The sequence below is a fragment of the Dromiciops gliroides genome, chromosome 1 (genome assembly GCF_019393635.1).
Source record: "Dromiciops gliroides isolate mDroGli1 chromosome 1, mDroGli1.pri, whole genome shotgun sequence".
Taxonomy (NCBI): domain Eukaryota; kingdom Metazoa; phylum Chordata; class Mammalia; order Microbiotheria; family Microbiotheriidae; genus Dromiciops; species Dromiciops gliroides.
The window spans coordinates 171,210,535-171,236,892 of NC_057861.1; the positions used below are offsets into that span (position 1 = coordinate 171,210,535).

At 34.7% G+C, this 26,358-nt stretch overlaps 1 protein-coding gene across 1 annotated transcript in view; it reads right to left on the minus strand.

Annotated features, from left to right (window-relative positions):
* Positions 1 to 26,358, minus strand: part of LOC122746851 — a gene marked incomplete at its 5' end in the record, with an annotated part of 468,374 nt that overhangs the window by 341,611 nt on the left and 100,405 nt on the right. The window contains one exon of the mRNA XM_043992893.1: positions 1,781 to 1,844. Within this exon, the coding sequence (XP_043848828.1) occupies positions 1,781 to 1,844 (64 nt within the window). The remainder of the gene's footprint in view (positions 1 to 1,780; positions 1,845 to 26,358) is intronic.

Below are 26,358 nucleotides of genomic sequence, written 5' to 3' on the forward strand. Positions count from 1 at the left end.
AGAAGTGGGCCTTGAGCCAGGCTTATCTGAGTCTAAAGTTACCTTTCTATCTACTAAGCCACATGGCCTCTTTTGAATCATAAAGGTCAGTTAAAGGGCCATTTGAAAATAATCACTTAAATAGATAAGTAGCTCATAGGGCCTAAACTTTTCTCTTAATGTAATGGCCAGAAAATAAGATTGGGTTGGTTTTTTTTGTTTGTTTGTTTGTTTGTTTGTTTATTCTCCCCCATATCTTCTTGGCTCATCTTCCTCCGTTAACATTTACTGGCTCTACCCCAAATCCTTATTGATTTGTTTGGTGATGTATTTTATTATTATTATTATTATTAGTCCATTTGTTTGTTTTTTAGCTACTAGAAAGTCATGCCAACTTTAAGCTGATTCCCCAAATTCATTTGAATTAAGAAGGAGCTCACATTTCACTGCTCTTGAACTTGAGCTTAATGCTAACAACAGAGCCATCTGTGACAATGACTATTCTCCCACCAGAGGAATGGCCTGTTCAAGTCTTTGAGCTCATTTAGTTTCCTGTGATGGAAACGATTTCGGTTAATTTGGTTAGAGCTACATTGACACAAGGGTTCATTAGGACACCCATTTGCTTGCAATTCAATTTCAAATTAAATACACTTTGTTGTAAATTTTATTACTTTTAAACTACTGTATCTATTGCCTTTAATGGCCACTAATACACAGTTATGAAGGTAAACAGATTTCATTACGGAGCATCAAACATTTTAAGTAAACACAATAAGGGTGTTTTTTGTGTGTGAGGTGTTGTGGGGTTGTTTTTTTGGGGGGGTTAGTTTCTTTCAATAATTTCCATGAAATAATTCCATAGCTACTGGTAAAATGACCTAAGCACTTATTTCATATTACCTATCCTGGGGAAAACTTAAGCCTAAAGTCTCATTTTTTAATGTAACTAAAGAATCACTTGACTAAGTTCACCCGACACACAAAGGCAGCAGACATTAAGTGCATCATGCCAAGGGATGTGGGGGCTGATACTGGTTTTGTCTGTTATAGGGCTATACCAAGCAGAGAACCCTTACTGAGATATTCACAAATAAAGTCTAAACCATATCCCAGGGAGTTTCAGACACTAAATGCAGAAGAATCATCTGTCACGATTCACTCACATGTACCTTGAGAGATGTCATTATGCCATAACAGCAGAATACTTCATGCTAATAATAATAAATATAGATAGATACCACTTGTATAGCACTTTATGGTTTGTAAAGAATTTTACAAATCTTATCTCATTTTATCCTCATAAAAACCCTAGGAGCTAGGTGTTATTATTGTCATTTTTACAGATGAGAAAACTGATGCACAGTACTTGACACGTACTTTTTGTTTCTCAGTCATTTGAGTCATAGCCAAGTCTTCATGACCCCATTTGGGGTTTTCTGGGCAAAGATACTGGAGTGGTTTTCATTTCCTTTTCCAGTTTGTTTTACAGATGACTAAACTGAGGCAGAGTTAAGTGACTTGCCCAGAGTCACACAGCTAGTAAGTGTCTGAGGCCAGATTTGAATTAAGATCTTCCAGACCAAGTATTCTATTATGCCACCTGGTTTTTGTCTGGTACATAGTAGGCACTTTATAAATGTTTATTGGATTGGATTGAGGAAGTCAGAGGTGAAATGACTTTGTCAAGGTCACATAGACAAAAAGTATCAGAGGCAGTATTTGAACTCAGGTATTCCTGACTCCAGGTACAGCATTCCTAGTTATTATTTCAGGAACTAGCTAGATGTCTTTGTCTTACTGTTAGTACTGCTGCTGATGATGCTGAAGGTGATGAAGATGAATATAAAGATGATGATGATATCCTGATAATCATATATCATTTACGTTTTACAAAGCTAATTACATTCATCTTCACAGTTGAGCCTCTTGAAAATGATTTAAGGTAAGTTTCTATTAGACTATGAGCTCCTTGAGGGCAAGAACTATTGCCTTTGTTTGTTTTCCCAGTAGTTAGTTTAGTGTATGGTACACAGTGAGTACGTAATAAATGCTTTTTAATTGACTTTTACTATATGTATTATTATCCCCATTTTATAGATATAGAAACTGAAGAATCAGAGGAGTTGAGATCTGCCCATAGCATACAGCTAGCAAGTATGAGGTGGGATCTGGACCTGGGTCTTTTTGACTCCAAGTTTAGGGTCAGTTCCCACTGTGACTTCTTAAACTTGATATCCTGGTAGGCATTTTTGGGAGTATTATATAATTATGACCAAGGCAATTGGAGCATGCAGTAAAAACCATGGTACAGAAGTTTCTTCACAGAACAAAAGCTTCATTATATGTCCAGAAGCAGAACCAAGTCTCATCTCCCTGTCACCACCTATGTACCAGGGCAGGCCCTGTTGTATGTTGCCAGGAATGAAGCTAAAGTTCCAAGAACTGAGAAATAGCTACCAATGTAGCCCTTGGGAAGAACACAGACAGAGAGTGTTGAGCACATTAAGCTGGGCTGTATTCAGTCTATAGAAAACATTAAAAATTTTAAAAAGATATATTCCCCACATAAAACAACCTTGGATATGACATGTGAATGCTTTCTTGAAGAAGTTCTTCCTCCTCACGTATAGAATCCTGCGTGAAATAAAATATAAATACAAAATAAATTCAAAGGTTATTTTAAACATCCATTTGAAAAGGAATTATTTTTTTTAAATCTGAGATGCATTTATTTTCTACTGAGACAGATATTAATCATTCAGAGTCCATATAGGACATGTATATATGGCCTGATTATCTATCTTATTTATATTATGTCACTACTTGATAGAAAATGACTTATGAGATAATGGACATATTACTGTCTAAAGGAAGATAATATTTAATATATAGTCTGCAAGTATCTCTCATATGCAAACGAAATGGTAGATGGTTAAAATGGACTGGAGAAGAAGGTCTTGAAGCTAGAAAGGTAGAAGAATGATAGGTAGTCTATATATGCATGTTGGTATGTATTATGAATGCATGTGTGCAACATGTATATATATATATATATATAATCACAAACGTGGACATAATCTGCACGTGTAAATGCACATAAATAATACATGGGCACATGTCCATATATACATATGAAGACACGCATGTGCACACATGTGGATGCATACACACTACCTATCTAAATATCTATCACACAATTCTTATACCTTTCTAGCTTGAAGAACCTCTTCAGCAGCCCACTTCAACAATCTACCATCATGGTAACACATTAGACCACAAATAATAAAGAGGAAAGAATCAAAGTCATGTCCAAATAAACAGGTAGAAGGAATAATGATTGAAAAGTTAAAAGATTTCACTGAAAAATCAGAACCCCGAGATGTAGAGTGAAAAAGGCTACGAGAAAGATAAAACAATTTGGAATAGACCTGGAGAGGAGTAGAATTTATTAGAATAGAACAGAAATTTAGGAAAAGGGTTTATGGTTTATTGAGTATTGTACAGTGAATTGTCTCAAATCATATTCAAATCTTGCCACTATGTGACCTTAGGCAAGACATCTAATTTTTGTTGGCTTCTGTCAAATGATAATCTGTCAAATGAGAATTTTGAACTAGATGGACCAACTCTATAAAGCTATATATAGATGTACTAACTCAACTAGCTTGATATCTATGATCCTATAATTCTACTCCCAAACTCTGTCTCCAGTACCCTTCTCGTCTCTTTATACTTTAACTAAACATTATAAGCAACCTCATCTTATTGCATGTCTCACAATGTGAACCCCAAACCACAGTACATATAAACCTGCTTTTTACATTTTATCCACATGCTTCCAAATAATTTTTGAAATAGCCATATACCTCTCCTGATAAAGTTCAATACAAATTTAGGTTATTCAAGCTCAGTTGACCTTTCCTCTGCCCAGCAATCCTTTTCTTCTTTGATGATTGATGCTCTATCACAATCTTAATAGAAGTTATTATAAAACTACTTATTTTCTAAAATTCTTATAATACCTACCTCCCACTACCTTTAAGCATAAGACCTAACCCCCTTCATTATACATTGAAACTTTTTTTTTCTTTTTCCCTGGCTATACACCTTAAATCTATTCTTTACCATATCACATTCTGTCTCCATTGTTGGAGCACCTGGTTAAGATATGGACCTCTAATAAAATATTGGCAAAGCTATGAATTGATATATATTTTCTTTCTTTCTTTTTTTTTCTTTTTTTGGCAGAGCAATAGGGGTTAAGTGACTTGCCCAGGGTCACACAGCTAGTAAGTGTCAAGTGTCTGAGGCGGGATTTGAACTCAGGTACTCCTGAATCCAGGGCTGGTGCTTTATCCACTGCACCACCTAGCTGCCCCCAATAAATATATTCTTTATTTTTTCAATTATACTATGATTTCCCCTTAATTTTATGTACACTATGCTCCAGTTATACCTTTACTAAACATATAACTCAAGGAGATAAAATAAATAGCAAAAGGTACCATATATACAAAATATATGTATAGCATCATTTTTGTAATATCAAAGAACTAGAAACAAAGTTAATGCCCTTTGAATTAGAAGTAGATAAATAAATGGCAATATATTAATATAATAAAATGTTATTAGCAGAATGTATTGGAAAGTAAAATTCAAGAATATGTTGTTTACAAGAAACACACTTGAAATATTACAACTCACAAAGAGTTAAAATTAAAGGTTGGAGAAAAATCTTTTATGCCTCAGCTGAACACAAAAAATCAAGGGTAGCAATTATGATTTCAGACAAAGTAACACCCAAAATAAATTTAATTAAAAGAAATAAAGGTGGAAAAGTACATTTTAGCAAAAGGTAACATAGATGATGAATTGATTTAAATACTTAATATGAATACATATAATGGCATAGTTTCTATGTGCTTGAAAGGAAAACCAGAAAAATATAATTTTAAAATAAAAAGAAGTTAATAGAATTGTCAATAGAATAAAATTTTAGTAAAATTTAGATATGAAAGACCTATAGTGATTATTGATTATTGTTCTCAGATGTTACGGCATCTTTATAAAAATTGATTATGAATTCGGACAAAAAGAAAAAGCCTCACAAACATGTAGAAAAATAGAAATGTTACATACATTTAACTGACAATGTAATAGTTATATTAAATAAAGGAACTCTGGGAAAATATCAAAAAATCTACAGGAAAATAAATATCTTTATAATAAAGAACTGTTTGAAAGAAAAGTATTATAGAAATAATACATAATTTCACCAAAGATAATGACAACATTGAGACACCATATAAAAATGTTACTGATGTAGTGAAATCAATAATTAAAGCAAAATTTATATATCTATAAACTTTTTTAATAAAAACAAAAAGCATAGATCAATGAATTGGGAATATAACTAAACTGTCAGACAATTGAGATATTAAGATCTGAATCAAACACCAAAATAAAAATCCTAAGAAATCAAATATTAATAAAATATAAAACAATAAATATTAATAGAAAAAACTAAGAGCAGTTTAAAAAATAAAAATCCATTATCCAACTTGATTAAAAGGGAGAAAAACCAAATTATCAGTATCAAAAATTAAAAAGAATTCTCAACAAATGAAGAAGAAATAAAAGTTATTATTATATTCTATTTGCCCAACTATATGACAATAAAACTGATTATATAAATTAAAAATGATTTTTATAAAAATATAAAGTACCCAAAATAACAGAATTAGAAATTCAAATTAACATAACTAAATATCAGAGGGATAAATTGAACAAGCCACAAAATGTACTTCTAAAAGGAAAAATATCCAGGACCAGATATATGCACAAGGGAATCCCATCAAACATTCAAAAAATAAATAATTATACTATTTTTTTTTGCGGGGCAATGAGGGTTAAGTGACTGGCTCAGGGTCACACAGCTAGTAAGTGTCAAGTGTCTGAGACTGGCTTTGAACTCAGGTCCTCCTGAATCCAGGGCCAGTGCTTTATCTACTGCGCCACCTAGCAGCCCAGTCAAAAAAAAATAATTATATTATTAAAAATTTTGCAAAATTATTACAAATATTGTAAAAATAGCAAATGAAAAGATCTTACCAAATTCCTCCTTTGATGGAAATATGGTCTTGATACATAAATCAAAAGAGTCAAAACAGAAAAAGAAAACTAGAGACCAATACCCTTAATTAGCTTTGATGGATCATTAAGAAAATATGTATGAGAAGAAGCTAAAACAACATATCCAAAAATTAGTATATAAACTAACAGATGAGATTTGTACAAGAAATACTGGTGGATTTTCCATTAGTACAGCTATAATATTAACTAACCATTTTAATGATACTGTTAACCAAAATTTTATGAGTATTTCAATAGATACATTAAAACATTTGACAAAATGCATCAGTTATTTATATTTTTTAAAATTCCCTAAAATTTTAGGAATAAATGAATCTTATCTTTCTCTGAAAAATAGTATATATCTAAAACCAAGACTAAACATTATATGTAATGGAGATAAACTAGAATCCTTTGAAAAAAAATTATGCTTTTTTTTTTAATGGTCAAGTCTACTCCAATAATATCCTGTATTTTTACCATTATCACCCATTTATGTACAAATTACAGTAAACAAGACACTTTAATTATATAACATGTTAAGGGTTAAAATTCTAGCTAGTCTGTCTAAAATATCTAATGAGTGGTCGCCAATAAATTATAAGCTTTAGCAAGAGTTAGACTTTTAAGCATTTATTAAGGAGAATAAGAATTTGATAAAGAGAGAGAGAAAGGCCTAGATTCCTATCTATTAAAGGGAGAGCACATTTCTAGCTCCGCTCTCCACCAGAGTCCAAAGGAAAGAGCCCCAGAGTCTGCGCCAGTCTCTTCCTTCCTCCTCCCACTAGTCCGCGTCACTTCCTCCCGCCAAAGAAAAGACTCCTGGTCTTGCCCTCAAAGACCTTCGCTTCATGGGCAGAACTCTTCTACAGTAAGTATCCAGCAGGTGGCGTCATTCCAATCGTTACAGTCCCCCCTGTTGTTCCTCAAGAAACAAAATGTTTCCTTGACGGAACAGTAAAAACAATATAACTATTGCTAACTAATAATATGTGAACAACAATATAGAAAAGGAAGAGAGGAAAGTTTTGTCCAGAGGGGCAATTTTTTTTTTTTCCTCATGAACCGACGCTTTGACATTAGTCTTGCAAAGGGAGGGCCTCTGCAGAGAATACATGTTACAGATGGTGTATATTATAACAGAAAGAGAAAAAAAACAACAAAAACAACAAATCAAAACTGTTCATTTAAGTCTCTGAAAGTCTTTTCTCAGATGTCCTCTAGGTGTAGTCGTGGAATGGAAGTCTTTTCAGGGGTTGATGTGTGGATGCTGGTAATCAGCCAGGAAAATTTCCTACAAAATTGAGCTTAACACAACTTTAAAATAGCTTTGTCAATAATCAAATCAAACAATGAAAGTTCTCAAAAACATGTCTAAGGGAATTCAGAATCTTAGTTGTTACACATGAAACATATAATAAAACAAAAATTGAAACATTCTTTAAAATTATAATATTACTATAGTCCCCCCTTATGGAGGGTAATTGAGAAGACAATTGCTGCAATATTAAGTAATAAAAATAATTTTTATCTTTGTTTTATCACTTTTTGCATCATCTGCCTAATTATCCTCATGCCATTATGAGAAATTTAAAAATCTAATATAATTGGTAACAGGTGTCAAGGCCAAATTCAACACTGTATTTATCATGACACCTGAGATAATTATGGGGGTTACCATAAAAGAACAGAGAAATGATGGGATATGAGCATTCCCACACTTGAGCAATATATACTGCCCATGCAGTATGCCAGGTCTAAAATAGGTGGATGGAATATATGTCCATGCCACCGAACATATTGGAGGAAACTGAGTCAGGCTTAATCAGATGCATGGGATTGAGATGTCCATGGCATCAGGCATATAGGAGGGAGCATAGAAGCCAGGTGTAGGAGTGAGATGGGTGGGATGAATACTTCCAGCCATCTGTACAATATTGTGGGGAAAAATAAAATAAAATATTAAACCAAGAGAATCCAACCTCAACATTTGTCAAAAGCCGTTCTCTCGGCCATACCTTGACTTCATGCAATGTCTCCCCTCATGTGACAGTTTCAGTGTCTGCTCTGCATGTATTCCTCTTGTGATTGGATGGCATCTTGGCCAACTGCATCTGATAACTCAGAATAAAGGCAATTAGTGTCTTAAATGATAAGTTCCCATAATCCAAGTCTCATATGGATTAAAAATTGAGGATAATAAATGATTGCAAAAAATGTGACTACATCTTGACTCAGAACACAATATATAATTATGCAACAATTTCAAATAATACCCCTTTTTTTAAACTTAGTATACAATTACTTTTTGAAAATCTGAACATATTTAAATACAAGTTAAAGCACAACACAATCCCAAAGAAAACTTTTTTTGAAAAAAGAAAACTTTTACAAACATTCCCCTCTTTTTTTTTTTTTGGAATATGCTTATCAAAAATAATACTTCTAGAATCAATTTACACTTGCCATGGCAAACAATTTGCCAGGGAAATGCTTTAAAGAGTTTGATCAAATAATCAGTTGAGAAAAAATAACAAAAACAAACAACTCAGAATATGGGAGCACAATACTCCTAGAATTAACATTGTATAATAAAATCAAAACCATCTTGCAATGTTTCAAAATTAGATAGACAAATGAATAGAAGAAAATACACATGGAACAATAAAATACAGTGAAATTCAAACTAAGGAAATCTAAATGAATATGAACTTAATATCAATAAGAGTATTATAAAATATAAACTTGATCACATGACTATAAAAAGCTTTTACAAATATTCTCCTTGTTTTAGGAAACTAAGTATAAGACACAATCTCAAAAGCATGAAAATCTCTATGAAAATAAACCCATACCATTAATTTCAAAATGTATATATAATAGCACAGAAATCCTATGTAACCTCTGAACTGATACTATTACTCTGAGTGAATTCAGACACTTTTGATTCTGATATCTAAAATCCCCAATACTCATATCAATATCTTGCTGTTTACTTCTACATTTCTGTAAAATATATACCCTTTCATGGCAAAAGAAGCAGAGTCTTGAACTATGTTGATGATTGTCATTCTTATTCGGCTTAAGTTTTTCTTCTTTAAACCCCTCTATATTGTCTGTCAGCTTTTCACCATACAAATGCTTTATAAGATTACTAATTAAAGACAAAAGCAGGTTAGCAAAATTATGAACAAAACGAGCATATCTGGAATTTAAAGGGTTTTCTAAGGTTGTCTCAGAAGCACAGCCAGGCTGGGGAAGGGGTGAGCCTGAAGCTGCAAATGTAGTTAGAGAAAGTTGAGCATGCGCATCAGTTCTCTGGACTTCCCAGGCAGGGGAAGCTATAGGCTTGGCCATAGGAGAGTAGAGGGTGGGGTCTGGAGAGGAGGGGAGGGACCAGAGCAATTTGAATCAGACTTGATTTTGAACTCAGGCCTGGATTCCTCTCCCCCACTTTGCCTCCAGGTGCTAGGGGATTAAAAGCTTCTAGAGGGTGGGTCATTGCCTCCAGGCATGCAAAATTAAAGCAACAATTTGTGTTAGAACTGGGAAAAGCTACGGGAATCTCTTCAGGTTTCTCAGAAAAAAGCATGGTTGGGAGAGGGAGAGATATTTCCTTGTGTGAGTAAGTTGCTGGCTCTTTTAACAAAAATAAAAGGAAAAATAGAAAATCCACAAAAACAAAGCATTAACATGATCTTATCTCCCATTTGTCTGGTTAAACAGACTAAAATCAAAAATAGGGTAATTAGGGAGTTTAAAAGGTCCATTTGAAAAAATTTAAAGGGAAAACACCTGTCAATTCAGCAGTACTTCGGATTTAAAGGGACAGGGTAGGGGAAATTTCTTACCCTACCAGAAGATCAGAAGACTGAGGTTTAGCTTTCCTCTTCGTGGTCAGCCATCTGTTAAGGGTTAAAATTCTAGCTAGTCTGTCTAAAATATCTAATGAGTGGTCGCCAATAAATTATAAGCTTTAGCAAGAGTTAGACTTTTAAGCATTTATTAAGGAGAATAAGAATTTGATAAAGAGAGAGAGAAAGGCCTAAATTCCTATCTATTAAAGGGAGAGCACATTTCTAGCTCCGCTCTCCACCAGAGTCCAAAGGAAAGAGCCCCAGAGTCCACGCCAGTCTCTTTCTTCCTCCTCCCACTAGTCCGCGTCACTTCCTCCCGCCAAAGAAAAGACTCCTGGTCTTGCCCTCAAAGACCTTCGCTTCATGGGCAGAACTCTTCTACAGTAAGTATTCAGCAGGTGGCGTCATTCCAATCGTTACAAACAAAAACATTCAAGTAATTCATTATGCTTGATTTTTTAACTCTTTATCCATTAATATGAAGCTAAAGATAAGGATGTAACCAGTGATTTCATTAATAATAGCAAACTCCTATGTGAGGGAGGCTCCTTTTCCAATGCAAGACGTCATCTTCTCAGAAACTTATGGTATTAGAGAATTGTATAGTTTGGAAAGTTGTGACTTTTCCAGGGTCATATATCCATTATGTGTTAGAGGGAGGATTTGAACCCAGGTCTTCATGATTCCCAGGCTAACTCTCTACTAATTATGTCATACTTTGCTTCCATTTACATGATACAAGAACAAAACCCAACATACTATTTAAACCTATTAATGCATACCTTCCTTAATACTTGTCACAATCATTGTCATCACTAACAAAGGGTAAAATATTCAATTATATGAAAATTGCTTTTTATTTAGGAAATTTAAATTATAGAACTTTTAAGTTCATGAGTAACATAGAGAAATAATAACAACAAACAACTGAGTTGGAAAAGTTATTTGATGATTCCCAAGGTAAAAAGAAGAATGCAAAAAACATGTAACTCAGTTCTGAACACTGGAGAATGTTCTAAATATCACCATGAAGCTACATTATAATAAAAAAGCAAATATTGTACTAAAGTCACAAAACCTAGATAATATATTCACTGCAAAGTAACCAACAATCCCAAACATTCAATTAGGAGACATTAATGAAAGTTTATTTTCCTAGCTATTTGACATCTGATTTCTGTTTAAAGATAAATGAACTGGTTTTGGGAGGGGAAGGTTAAGATCTCCCACTAGCAGTTCTGCTATCTATTTCCTCTTGTAACTCATTCAACTTCTCTAAGTAACTACATGCTATACCACTTGGTGCATATGTGTTTTGTATTGATATTACTTCATTATCTATGGTACCTTTTAATAGGATGTAGTTTCCTTCCTTATCTCTTTTAATTAGATCTATTTTTGGTTTTGCTTTGTCTGAGATGAGGATTTCTACTCCCGCTTTTTTGGCTTCAGCTGAAACATGATATATTCTGCTCCAACCTTTTACCTTTACTCTGTGTGTATCTCTCTGCTTCAAATGTGTTTCTTGTAAGCAACATATTTTAGGATTGTGTTTTTTAATCCACTCTGCAATTTGCTTCTGTTTTGGTGGAGAGTTCATCCTATTCACATTCACAGTTATGATTACTGTGTATTTCCCCGCCGTCCTATTTTCCCCTTTGTTGTACTCTTTTTTTTTCTTCTTTCACCCTATTCTCCCTCACCAGTGTTTTGCTTCTGACCACTGCCTCCCTCAATCTGCCCTCCCTTTTAACGGCCATCCTTCCTTTTTTTTTCCCCTTTCCTCTCTGCTTCTTCCCTCCCTTCTATCAGTACCACCCTTTTTCTCCTTAACCCTTTTGCTTCTATAGAATGTAAGCTAAGGGGCAGCTAGTTGGCACAGTGGACAGAGCACCAGCCCTGGATTCAGGAGGACCTGAGTTCAAATCTAGCCTCAGACACTATTTGTGTGACCCTGGGCAAGTCACTTTACCCCAATTGCCTCACCAAAAAAAAATTTAATTAATTAATTTTTTTAAAAAGAATGTAAGCTAAGTTTCTTTGTCCAAATGGGTGTATATGTTATTCCCTTTTTAAACCAAATCTGATGAGAGTAAGTTTGAAACAATGCTCACCCCTCCCTTCTTTCCCTCTAATGTAATAGGCTTTTTGTGCCTCTTCATATGATATAATTAATCACATTCCACCTCTCCTTCCCTCTCCTCCCCTATTCTCCTTTTATTCTGCCCCTTAAGTTTCTTTATATCATCACATTCAAAGTCTATTTAGTAACTTTACTTTAATAGAGATACAGATCTCAAGTTAAAAGTATTATCTTCCCTCATAGGGATGTAAACAGTTTAACCTTATTGAATAACATTTTCCCCCCTGTTTACCTTTTTATATTTATCTTGAGTCTTGTATTTGGAGATCAAATTTTCTCTTCAGTTCTTGTCTTTTCTTCAGGAAACCTTTGAAGTTCCCTATTTCATTGAATGTCCATCTTTTCCCCAAAAGATAATGATCAGTTTTGTTGGGTAGTTAATTCTTGGTTATAATCCAAGCTCCTTTGCCTTCCTGAATATCATATTCCAAGCCTTCTAATCCTTTAATGTTGAAGCTGTCAGGTCCTGTGTATTTCTGACTGTGGCTCCATGATATTTAAATTGTTTCTTTCTGGCTGCTTGTATTTTCTCCCTCACCTGCTAATTCTGGAATTTTGCTACAACATTCCTTAGAGTTTTCCTTTTAGGGTTTCTTTCAGGAGGTGATCAGTGTATTCTTTAAATGATGATTGTATCCTCTGATTCTACAATATCAAGGCAGTTCTCTTTGATAATTTCCTGGAATATGGTGTCTAGACTCCTTTTTTTTTTTATTGTGGTTTTCAGGTAGTGAAATAATTCTTAGATTATCTCTCCTGGATCTATTGTCCAGATAACTTGTCTTTCCAATGAGGTATTTCACATTTTCTTCTATTTTTTCAATCTTTTGATTCTGCTTAATGAATTCTAGGTATCTCATGGAGTCATTACCTTCCATTTACCCAATTCTAATTTTTGTGACATCATTTTCCTCAGTAAGTTTTTGTATCTACCTTTCTATTTGGGCAGTTTTTCCACCATATGGCCAATTGTATTTTTTTTTGGTGGGGCAATGGGGGTTAAGTGACTTGCCCAGGGTCACACAGCTAGTAAGTATTAAGTGTCTGAGGCTGGATTTGAACTCAGGTACTCCTGAATCCAGGGCCAGTGCTCTATCCACTGTGCCACCTAGCTGCCCCCCTTGTAGCCTATTTTTTGAACTTATAAAGTTGAGGTCTTCTCCTGGAGCACAGTGGCCACTGCTAAAAGCTTCTTGTGCTGGGAGATAGGGACCTGGTCACTGGATTTCTGCTCTGAGGCCTCTGTGGCTTTTGGATTCCTCATCAACCTGGGCTTGCTCCCTGTGCTAGGATGGCTTGGCCAAGTTGTGCCTATCCTGTGGGTTGTTCTCTAGTTGGCAGTTTGCCCTCTCAGTGAGGGCTGATGGGTCTCACAAATGGCCTGCTATGGTAATAGCCTGCTGAGGCAGGACCAAGGGGCCTCAGCTACTGATTTGTACTATAGCCAGGAGCCTTCTACTGACTTGCCCAGACCCTCTCCTGCACTTCGCTGAGCTGTGCTGCCTCACCCTTTCACGCAAGTGAGACAGACCTTTCCTAAGGTCTTCTAAATTATCTCAAGTTGGACTATTGTGTGTCTCTCTCTTTTTGTAGATTCTGCAGTTCCAGAATCTGTGTGGAGGCTTGATTTAATGTTGTTTTTGAGGGAAACTCTGGAGAGCTCAGTCAACTTCCTGGCTTCTCTCTGCCATCTTGGTTCCACCCAGACCAACTCATCTAGAATCCTTTTAGACAAAACCAAAGGTGAAACAAAAATGTCCACTGTTACCAGTTCTATTTGACATAGTATACAAAGCAACTAATGGAATAGTTGATAAAATCTTGGGCCTGGAGTCAAGAATTCCTGAGTTCAAGTCCAGTCACAGACATTTTTTAACTCTGTGACCCTGGGCAACTCACTTAACCTCTGTGTTTTCTCAACTGCAAAATAGGGTGTAATGATTGGAATGACGCCGCCTGCTGGAGACTTGCTGTAGAAGAGCTCCGCCCATGAGGTGAAGGTCTTTGAGGGCAAGACCATGGGTCTTTTCTTTGGCATCAGGAAGTGACGTTTGCTTGTGGGAGGAAGAAGGGGGAGTATGGCGCTCTGACTCACTCTCTTTTCTGTAGACTCTGGTGGAGAGCTGAGCTAGAAACGCACTCTCCCTTTATAGATAGATGAATGTAGGCCTTTATCTCTTTAACAAATTCTTATTCTCCTTAATAAATGCTTAAAAGCCTAACTTTTGCTAAAGCTTATAATTTATTGGCGACCTCTCGTTAGGTATTTTAGACAGACTAGCTAGAATTTTAGTCTATACAGATGGCTGACCATGCAGAGGAAAGCTGAAACCTCCATCTTCTGATCTTCTGGTAGGGTAAGAAATTTCCCCTACCCTGTCCCTTTAAATCCGAAGTACTGCTGAACTGCCAGGTGTTTTCCCTTTAAATTTTTTCAAATGGACCTTTTAAACTCCCTAATTACCCTATTTTTGATTTTAGTCTATTTAACCAGACAAATGGGAGATACGATCATGTTAATGTTTTGTTTTTGTGCATTTTCTATTTTTATTTTTATTTTTCTTAGAAGAACCAGCTCACACAAGGGAATATAAATATCCCCCTCTCTCCCAACCATGCTTTTTTTTTTTTTTAAATTTTTTTTTTTTAGTGAGGCAATTGGAGTTAAGTGACTTGCCCAGGGTCACACAGCTAGTAAGTGTTAAGTGTCTGAGGCCGGCTTTGAACTCAGGTACTCCTGAATCCAGGGCTGGTGCTTTATCCACTGTGCCACCTAGCTGCCCCCCCCCCCAACCATGCTTTTTCAGAGAATACTCTGATTTCTGAAGCTTTTCCAAATTCTAACACTAATTGTTGCTCTAATTTTGAATGCCTGGAGGCAATGACCCAACCTCTAGAAGCCTTTAATCCCCTAGCAGTAGAGGAAGTGTGGGAAGGGGAATCCAGGCCTGAGTTCAAAATCAAGTCTGATTCAAATTGCCCTGGTCCCTCCCCTCCTCTACAGACCCCACCTTCTACACCTCCCATGGCCAAGCCCCTTGCTTCCCCTGCCTGGGAAGTCCAGAGATCTGATGCACATGCACAGCTTTCTCTGCCTACATTTGCAGCTTCAGGCTCAGCCTTTCCACAGCCTGGCTGTGCTTCTGACTCGACCTTAGAAAACCCTTTAAATTCCAGATATGCTCGTTTTGTTCATAATTTTGCTAATCTGCTTTTGTCTTTAATTAGTAACCTTATAAAGCATTTGTATGGTGAAAGGACTGACAGACAATATAGAGGGGTTAAAGAAGAAAAACTTAAGCTGAAAAAGAATGATAATCATCAACATAGTTCAAGACTCTGCTTCTTTTGCCATGGAAGGGTATATATTTTACAGAAATGTAGAAGTAAGCAGCAAGGTATTGATATGAGTATTGGGGATTTTAGATATTGGAATCAAAAGTGTTCTAAATTCATTCAGACTATTAATATGAGTTCAGAGGTTACATAGGATTTCTATGCTATTACATCTACATTTTGAAATTAATGGTATGGGTTTATTTTCAGAGATTTTCATGCTTTTGAGATTGTGTTTTATACTTAATTTTTTTTAAAAAAGAGAACATTGGTAAAAGCTTTTATAGTCATGTGATCAAGTTTATATTTTATAATACTCTTATTAGTGTTGTTCATATTCATTTAGATTTCCCTAGTTTGAATTTCATTGTCTTCTATTGTTCCATGTGTATTTTCTTCTATTCATTCATCTATCTCTATTTTGAAACATTGCAAGATGGTTTTGATTTTATAATACTGTAATGATTGGAATGATGCCACCTACTGGAGACTTGCTGTGGGAAAGCTCCACCATGAGGAAAATGCCTCAGAGGCATTGTGGCTTTTCCTTGGCATCAGGAAATGACGTTTTGCTCATGGGTGCTGTCTATCAAGGCTACCAGACAATCAACTTGAGGAGCCTCCTATGGTCTGGGAGGAGACAGGAAGGAGGAAAGGGAGCCTGCGCGGAGAGCTCTGGGGTTTTTTGGGTTCCTGACTTGATGGTGGTGGCGGCAGAGGACTTCATAGGAAATTTGAGGAAAGATAGGAATGCCACGCTGTTGGAATTCTGTTCTCAATCTTTTTCTTTCTATTTTCCAATAAATCCTTAAAAACCTAAACTTGTTTTATCAGTGACTTTAGTCAGTTTTCCCCAAAACTGGGGGAACAGATTAGAATCCACATTTAGAATCTTAAATTACACAATACAATGTTAATTCTGGGAGTATTGTGCTCCCATATTTTGAGTTGTTTGTTTTTGTTATTTTTTCTCAACTGATTATTTGATCAAACTCTTGAAAGCATTTCCCTGGCAAATTGGTTGCCATGGCAAGTGTAAATTGATTCTAGAAGTATTATTTTTGATCAGCATATTCAAAAAAAAAGAGAGGAACATTTGTAAGTTTTCTTTTTTCAAAAAAAAAGTTTTCTTTGAGATTGTGTTGTGCGTAAACTTGTATTTAAATGTTTCAATTTTTCACAAAAGTAATTGTATACTAAGTTTAAAAAAGCTATTATTTGAAATTGTTGCATAACTATATATTATATTCTGAGTCAAGATGTATTCACATTTTTTGCTATCATTTATTATCCTCAATTTTAAAATCCATATAAGACTTGGATTATGGGAACTTATCATTTGAGACATTAATTGCCTTTATTCTGAGTTATTAGATGCCAGTTGGCCAAGATGCCATCCAACCACAAGAGGAATACATGCAAGAGCAGACACTGAACTGTCACATGAGGGGGAGACATGCATAAAGTCAAGGTATGGCTGAGGGAACGGCTTTTGACAAATGTTGAGGCTGAATTCTCTTTGTTTAATATTTTATTTTATTTTCCCCCACAATACTGTACAGATGGCTGGAAGTTTTGATCCCACCCATCTCATTCTTCACCTGGCTTCTATGCCCCCTCCTATATGCCTGATGCCATGGACATCTCAATCCCATGCATCTGATTAAGCCTGACTCAGTTTCCTCCAATATATTCGGTGGCATGGACATATATTCCATCCACCTATTTTAAGCCTGGCATACTGCATGGGTAGTATATATTGCTCAAGTGTGGGAATGCTCATATCCCATCATTTCTCTGTTCTTTTATGGTAACCCCATAATTATCTCAGGTGTTATGATAATACAGTGTTGAATTTGGCTTTGAACCTGTTACCAATTATATTAGATTTTTGTAATTTCTCATAATGGCATGAGGATAATTAGGCAAATGATGCAAAAAGTGATGAAACAAAGATAAAAAAATATTTTTAGAAATTAATATCTCAGCACATTGTCTTCTCAATTTACCCTGCATAAGGGGGACTATAAGTAATAGTAATTTTAAAGAATGTTTCAATTTTTTGTTTTATTACTATGTTTCCTGTGTAACAACTAAGATTCTGAATTAATTTAGACATGTTTTTGAGAACTTTCATTGTTTGATTTGGATTATTGACAAAGCTATTTTAAGTTGTGTTAAGCTCAATTGTGTAGGAAAGATTCCTGGCTGATTACCAGCATCCACACATCAACCCCTGAAAAGACTTCCATTCCATGACTATACCTAGAGGACATCTGAGAAAAGACTTTCAGAGACTTTAAATGAACAGTTTTGTTTTTCTTCTTGTTGTTTTTTTTCTTTTTTCTCGTTCTGTTATAATATGCGCCATCTGTAACAAGTACTCTCTGCAGAGGCCCTCCCTTTGCAAGACTAATGTCAAGTACCAGGTCATGAGGGGAAAAAAAACCCAAAAAACAAAACCCACGGCCCCTCTGGACAAACTTTCCCCTCTCCCCTTTCTATATTGTTATTAACATATTGTTATTTAGCATAGGTTATTACATTCTGTTATTTTTGACTGTTTCATCAAGGAAATGCCCCGTTTCTCGAAAGAAACAAAGCGGGGACTGTAATGATTGGAATGGACGCCACCTGCTGGAGACTTACTGTAGAACAGCTCCGCCCATGAGGTGAAGGTCTTTGAGGGCAAGACCATGTGTCTTTTCTTTGGCATCAGGAAGTGATGTTTGCTTGTGGGAGGAAGAAGGGGGAGCCTGGCACTCTGACCTCACTATCTTTCCTTTAGACTCTGGCAGAGAGCGGAGCTAGAAATGTGCTCTCCCTTTAATAGATAGATGATATAGGCCTTTCTCTCTCTTTAACAAATTCTTATTCTCCTTAATAAATGCTTAAAAGCCTAACTCTTGCTAATGCTTATAATTTATTTGTGACCACTCATTAGATATTTTAGACATACTAGCTAGAATTTTAGTCTATACAAAGGGATAATAATAGTATCTACCTTTTAGAGTACCAAATTAAAATAATATTTATAAAAGTACTTAGTATAGTGTCTGGAACATAGAAGGTTTCCATATAAATGTTTATTCTCATCCCTATAGTGCCAACAATAACAGTAAGAAAAAAGAAAATGAATAAATAAGCAGAGAAAAATAAGCAGCATAATTATCACCTTTTTGCATTTGATATAATGGTCATCCCTAAAGAGTCAAATAAATATTTAATTGAAACGATTAATTATTTCAGCAAACTTGTAGGATCTAACAATAATTCCAAACAATTCATTAACATTTCTATATAATACCCCCTCAAAAAAACCCAGCAGCAAGAGTTAGAAAGAAAAATTCCATTAATTATAGAATATATAAAATAATTGAGAATCAACCTAACAAGATATGTTCAGGAACTTACAGGGTAGCTCGAATGTCTTAGTGCAGTTTCAGCTTTTACAGCTCAAATTAATACTAGTTTAATCAGATACCTTATGTAAAAACAACCACAAATTGCTAGTTATACAAATTAAAAATAGAACTAAATAATTGGCAAAAAAAAATAACCATTGCTAATAGACAGGATGAGTCAATATAACAAAATTACAATCCTGCTTCAATAATTTTCCTTATTAAATGCCATGCCAATAGATTGTTAGAAGAATTATTTTTAAGAACTAGAAAAATAATAAAAATCCTATAGAAAGCAAAGAAGTCAAGAATCTCAAGAAGAAGAAAGAAAGAAGAATTATCAAATGGCTTACTATGTTCCAAGCCCTGTGCTACGTGCTTTATAAATATTACCTCATTTAATCCTCACAACAATCCTAAGAGGTCAGTTCTATTATTATCCTCATTTTACAATTACAGAAACTCAAGTAGGCAGAGGTTAAGTGACTTTTCCAGAGTTCCACACAGTTAATAAGTGATGAAACTGAAATTTAACTCAGGTCTTCTTGACTCCAGGCCTTTCATTCTATTCAAAGAGTCATCTAGATGCTTAAAAATTAGGATAAAAGAGTCTAACTATGCCAGATCTCAAACTAAATTACAAAGTAATAATACTCACCACTATTTGGTACAAATAAAAAATAGATTGATCAAAAGAAGAGACTAGGCATACAACATGCAGAAGTAAATTCCTAGTACTATGATATTCAATAAATACAAAGACCTCTAGTAATGCCTCCAAAACCTCTTAAGAACATTTTGACAGAAGTTTGGAAGAAATTATATTTACACCAACAGCCTCACAAGTTATTACCAAAAGAAGCTTCAAATGGATATGTGACTAAGATATAAAGTCACATCATTAAGCAAATTAGAAAAACAACTCCATTTTTTGTATACCTAGACCCTAACACATAGAAGTTGCTTAATAATTTGTTGAATTTATCATAATTATTCCAGCATTTCTATCTACAAAATATTTTTACTATGATATAGGTAGTATGAGTGTTGTCATCCCTATTTTATGACAGAAATGAAGCTTAAAGAGGTTAAGTTACTTGCCCATAGTTGCACAGCTAGTAAGCATTGTAGTCAGAATCCAAACACATACCTCCCAATTGCAAGGTCAGTATCCTTTCACAGCTTTTATAGTAAGAAAGGATGATAGGGGGCAGCTAGATGGCGCAGTGGTTAAAGCACCGGCCCTGAATTCAGGAGTACCTGAGTTCAAATCCGGCCTCAGACACTTGACACTTACTAGCTGTGTGACTCTGGGCAAGTCACTTAACCCCCATTGCCTGCAAAAAAAAAAAAAAAAAAAGAAAGGATGATAAACAAGAAATAATGTCTATTATAACAAGCAGAGTTCTAGCTCCAACTCACCATTTGCAAAAATAAGCAAGTCCAGAATTAACAAAGCAGAACCTCCTATCCCTGCCTCAACCATTTCATATATATTGACCACTATTTCACTCTAGATTATAAGTTCTTTGAGGACGGGTTCTTTGGAAATATGGTTCTGAAGTACAGAGAGAGAACCTGAATTAGGAGTCAGCAACACATCTCCTCTATTTGTGATTCAATGATTGACAGGAGACCTTAGAAAGTGATTTACTACATTGCCCTGGGGGCAAACCTGACCACCATTTTGTTATAAAAGTGACCTTTGACAAGTCATTGAACCTCTGTGCCTCAATTTCTCTATTTCTAAATTAAGGGTATTAGAAATAGAAAATATCTAAACCATGGGTTCTTAACCTGGAGTCCATGAACTTATTAAGTTTTTATATAATATTTGATAACTATTTTTATTATATATTTGTTCACTTTGCAATATTATGTATTTACTATTTTATTTTATGCATTTATTAGAGTAAAAATATTATTCTGAGAAGGGATCCATGGGGTTCTGAGCTTTAGGAGGAATCCATACATGCTTGAAAGAAAGTTGATTAAAATACTTGGTATATATATCTTTCTTTAGTTTTATGTTACCTCTTCCATTCTCCATAATCTTTTTAGCAATCATTGGCAGTGATTACACTTATAAGAAAAAGTACACTATCAAATTCTAAGAACTACATATATGAGAGCTGTTAGTTAGACTTGGTCACAACACAAGTATAACAGAGTATAATGTCCCTTTTTTTTTCATTTTCTCTTTAGCATAAAGGCCAACAATACGATAATATCCTCAAAGTAACTAAATATTGTATGGAAACATTAAGATACTCACTCTCCTTTCACATGGGCCATTCAAAGAAAGTACTCTTTCTGGTCATTAAAGCAATTCCCTCACTTTCAAAAGATTAGGCATAATGGTATAGCTTTTCTATAAGCACATAGAAAAAAAGTAATATTTAGAAGGTTTACAGATCCCCTAATAACATCTGCAAAATGAAATTGCCTTGTAAGTGATAGGATAAATAATGGTGCTCTGCTGAATGTATATAGCGACACATTATAGAGCATAGTATGCATGTAATTACTTGAAATGATATAATAATTATTGAACACAATTTCAGTATAACTATGTCCCTTAAATATAAAACCCCAAGTTGCAAATCTCCAGCTAAGACCTAGAAGTAAATTTTGGAAGATATAACTTAGAAGAACATCTCATATAATTATAGGTATCTTCATTATGCAATTGAAGAAGCAAAACTGATTGATGGAAATAATTGTAATAATGCACAGTAAGCTTGGAAAACTAACAATTTAATGAGGCAGACCTTTATGAACACTCCAATATCTGTAAAAAAAAAAGTACTCCAAAGTCCTTTTAGAAAGATATTGACAAACTGGAGTGCCTTCAGCCTAGAACAATCAAGATTGTAGAATAAAAAAACAGTAAGTTTTCTCTGCACTTTTTCAGATCATTAGTTTTCATACCCCAATAGAATCTAACCAAAATTTGAAGTGTCTTCTATATGTAGGGTACTGTGGTAAGGCATGGGAATACAAAGACAAAATAAAAACCGTACTTGCTCACCAGGAATTTACATTTTACTAAGCTCCCTGGATACACCATAGGAGAGAAATAGACACCTAGTTTTTGCACTACAGAGTCATGAAGGACATTATAAATGCCACTTCAGATATGAGGTACCTAAAATGCTATGGTTTGTTCTGAGTTGTCATATATTTGGTAGTTTTACAAGTTTACTTTTATGATATTAAAAGACAAACAAAAATATCATAGCTCCAGAAGAGAGAGAACTGATCAATGGAAATATTTATTTGAGTGCTTACCCAGCAATCATGCACAATGCAATAAGCTTTATAAGGACAAACTTGAAATAAGTCCTGTCCTCAAGGAACTGATTTGTGAGGCGCACTGAGAGATTAACATTCTCAATATATGCTAAAGGGCAGAAAGGATACAAAGTATAAATAAAAATCACGGAATCTCTATTTTAAAAACAACAAAGGTGTGCAGAACTGTGATGGAGGGAAATTGGTACAAATGTTCCTAAGATGAAGAGAATTATTTGTTGTTGGCTAAAAACAATGATTCATTTGTGGAAATAATCTTCCCCCCAAAATGGTATCTTTAGTTGTTCTAATATTCAGTTTCAGTTACCTGCTTAGTAGTCTCATTTTACAAACTTAGTGTCACTATATTATCCCCAGTGATAGCCAGGTATCAATTAACTTCTTCCTAGAAAATTACCTGGCTATGTCTATGAAATTAGGTACCAAGAAGGAAATTTAAATAACTTGTACTTCCAATTACAGTTTTGTAAGTATTGCTCTATGAATTTCACTGTGATTCAATTCAATAAGCAATTACTAAATAACTACTATATGCCAGGAATTTTGCTAGGTGTAGCAATAATAGTAATAATAAAAATAAAAACCATGCCAGCCATAATGAATTCACATTTGGACTGTTTTAAGAGGAGATACACTGATAGAAATAGCTAGAATGAGTGAAACAACTCAATAAATATCTAAACAACTTTGCTATCCCCTGTGTGTATCCTTATTCAGCCTATTCCCAATCAAGGTATTCAAAGACACCTGGGATCTGCTACCCCAGATTGACACAGTTCTAATTTTGTCCTCCTGAGTATAAGACAGCCAAACATTAGGCTTCAGTAGCCACACAGTTCAATATGCGATCATGTTAAGATTTTACTAGTTAGACTTCAAGTGTGGCATGTCTCGCATCAGGTCCCAAAGGACTCTGGGAGGCTAAATCACAGACTAGTTTATATGCCCATGCTTCATTCTTTATTTAGATATCAATACAATATACATAGCTATGTTTCCTATCAATATTACCTTTGCCTTTCCTCCTCAGATAGAAATGCCTTGTTATATTACAAATTATTCTATTCTGGATCACATGCTCTGAGTCAAGAAATTTTAAAATAGATAATAAGCCTTTATTTGTAACTATGGTGAACAATATAGAAAACCCAAATAATTAAGTCATGCCACTCATTATATCTTCTATTTAAAATATGAAACATACCTTGAGGATCCATCCTCCTTTCTGAGATAACTTAGGAAGGAGTCTCCTATGTCTGAGAAAACTATTACAGATCTTTAAAAAAAAACCACACTTTTTAATCTAAACTCAAATAAGTAAGGATATGAGGGAATGTTTGTTGTCCTTTACATTGTTCCAATCACACCTTATTTGTACTTGCCATTAACTTCTTGTGAAAGAAATGAAAGATTCCCCAGAAGTTGAGTCTTTTATAGTACCAAGGCAGTACAATAACTGTCACAATGTGCCACAGTTATACTTTAAAAGCTTGATCATCACCCTAGCAAATTTGTTTTAAGATTGTTCAAGCCTTATTGAAGAGTAAAATGGCATTGAATCACTACTAATAATTTCTTTACCTACACAGGGAAAAATTATATCAAAGATTCAATGCTTAAGGTCCTTTCCTCTATGAGCATATAATACATCTTCTACATGATAAAAATAAGAAACTTGCTTCTAAATATGAATTATTCACTACATTGTATAAATGTGCTTCTTTCATATTCACAAAACCCCAAAGTCAGTTATGTAAATTTCAACCTACACTAATTACCTCAGGGTTGTGCAAGCCAAAAACTGGTAAAAACAGTAGGGGGAAAAATGACATTTCAGGCTCTAGAAATCCATTTGCTAGATATTTTTCCAATAAAAAATATATTTACATTTTCTAAGAGTGAAGCTGCTTGATTTTGCTTCTGAATAAAAATGTTTCCCCTTACCCTCTTTCACCCTGAGCCTTCTTCAGTATTTCTGACATTTTTTTTCCTTTTGAATCTATAGTATATTTGAAGGCTGAGGATGACAATATAGACTCTCAAATATATGGGCTATTAATTTTTGGTAGCACAGCTGTCTAACTTTCTGTATTTGAGGGCCCTCATGTTAAGGCATCCTTGCTATTTTATAGTACATTTCATTAACAGTTCTTCTAAGAAGAAACATGATATTCATCAGGGAAGGCTAAGCTGGTAATAGGCTGCAGAAGATATTCTCAGAACTATAGAAGATAAGAAGTGGAAGGAACCCCATAGTTCATCTAGTTCAACCCATACCTAAACAGGAATCCCCTTGACTATTCTATACAAGTGGTTTCTCAGTATCTACTTGAAAATCTCTAGTGATTGGGTTAGAAGACATTCAGTTGATTTTTTTTCCCTCTTAATGTTGAACAAAAATCTCTCTGTAATTTCTACCCATTACAAATCTAATCCCTCTTCCATATAATTGCCCTTCAGATAATATTTTTGTGAACACCCATGAATCTTTTCTCCACACAGAGCAGCCCCAATTATTTAAGTCTTTTTACTCTTCCCAGCATGCTGGTTGCTCTACTCTGAATGCATTCAAGTTTGTTAATATCCTATCTAAAATGTGGCATCCAGAACTAGACACAATACTAGAAGTGAGAGTGAACCAGAGAATAAAATGAACTGATCGCATTGACTCATTCTGAACACTGTAACTCTATTCATGCTATAGCATGTCACTGAGTTTTTTGTATGCCATGTCACACTTTCACTCAAATTAAGTCTGTACACTACTTAGAAATGTCAGATTCTTTTCTAGGTAAACTTGTTTAAATATGCTCCCCCATCTTTAAGTTGTGTGGTTGAGTTTGGGAAGTCAAGTATGGAATTTAATATTTATTCCTGCTGATTTTCATGCTCACAAAATAATGTAAGCATAGACTTTCTGAGTTAGAAAGGGCTTCAGAAGTCATCTTGTTCAATGTGTTCTGCATCAAGAATCCTCTTTATAATATAACCAAAAGAGGCACTGAGCCTGTATTTGAAAACCTTCCATACAATATAGCTCAAAAGTCTCCTGAGCTAGAAGATTCACTTTTGATAGTGCTTTGAGCAGTGCCTGGCACATAGCAAGTGCTTAATAAGCATTAATTGACAAACAGTTCTAATTGTTCATTGATTTTTCTAAACACCATGCCTCCGTTTTCTTATTCAAATCTACCATAGATTGCTCCTCTTTCTGTACTCACAGGCTAAGTCAACAATTTTAATCTGGCTTCCACATGACAAACCTTCAAATACTCAAAGGACAGCTATCAGCCTACCATCTCCACCTTTCCCCAAAGCCCTTCTATTTGGTGTAAACATATCATATTCCTTCAAAACATACCCATATGGAAAGTTCTTAAAGCCTTTTACCATTCTGATTTAATTTCTCCCAAGCTTATCAGTTGTTGTCTTTTTTTCCCTAAGATGTGATGCTGAGAACCAAACATGATACTTTGAATGTGGTTTGACCAGGGCATAGTACAACAGACCCATCAAATCCTTAGTTTTGAAGTCCAGGACTCATTCAGGCTAAGATCACTCAATTTCTTTGGCTTTTATATGATAATATTGACTCAAATTGAACTGTCAGTCCACTAAAACCCCCAGATCTTCATCAAATGAACTGGCTAACATTATTCCACATTATACTTTAGTTAAAAGAAATAATAATAAACTTACCAAGTTTTCAAACTCATTTTTAAACTCATATAAATGACATTTATTCTTAATTAAATGTATTTTGTGAGATTTGGGTCAATGTTTTAGCCTGTAAAAACCTTTTCTGAACTTGAATACTTTCATCTAACATGTTGACTCTCATACCCAGTTTCATGTCATCTGAAAATTTGACAACCATGCCATCCATGCATTATTAACCCAAATGATAAAAAATTTTAATGCTATGAGGCAAATTCTAGTCACATTGAGTACTCCACTAGAAATGTCCATACAAGTTGACATTGAACTCCTGACTTAACTCTGGGTCTGATCATTTAATGAGTTCTTAATTTACATAGTTGTACTATCATTTAGCCTACGTTTTATGTATAATTTCCCATGGTTTACTATTCTAATTACCCTATCACAAAAAGGAATTTAATCTGATGTTATCAATTCACCATGAAGCATTTTGTGTTCATATATCTCTTTAGTAGATGTACATTAATTA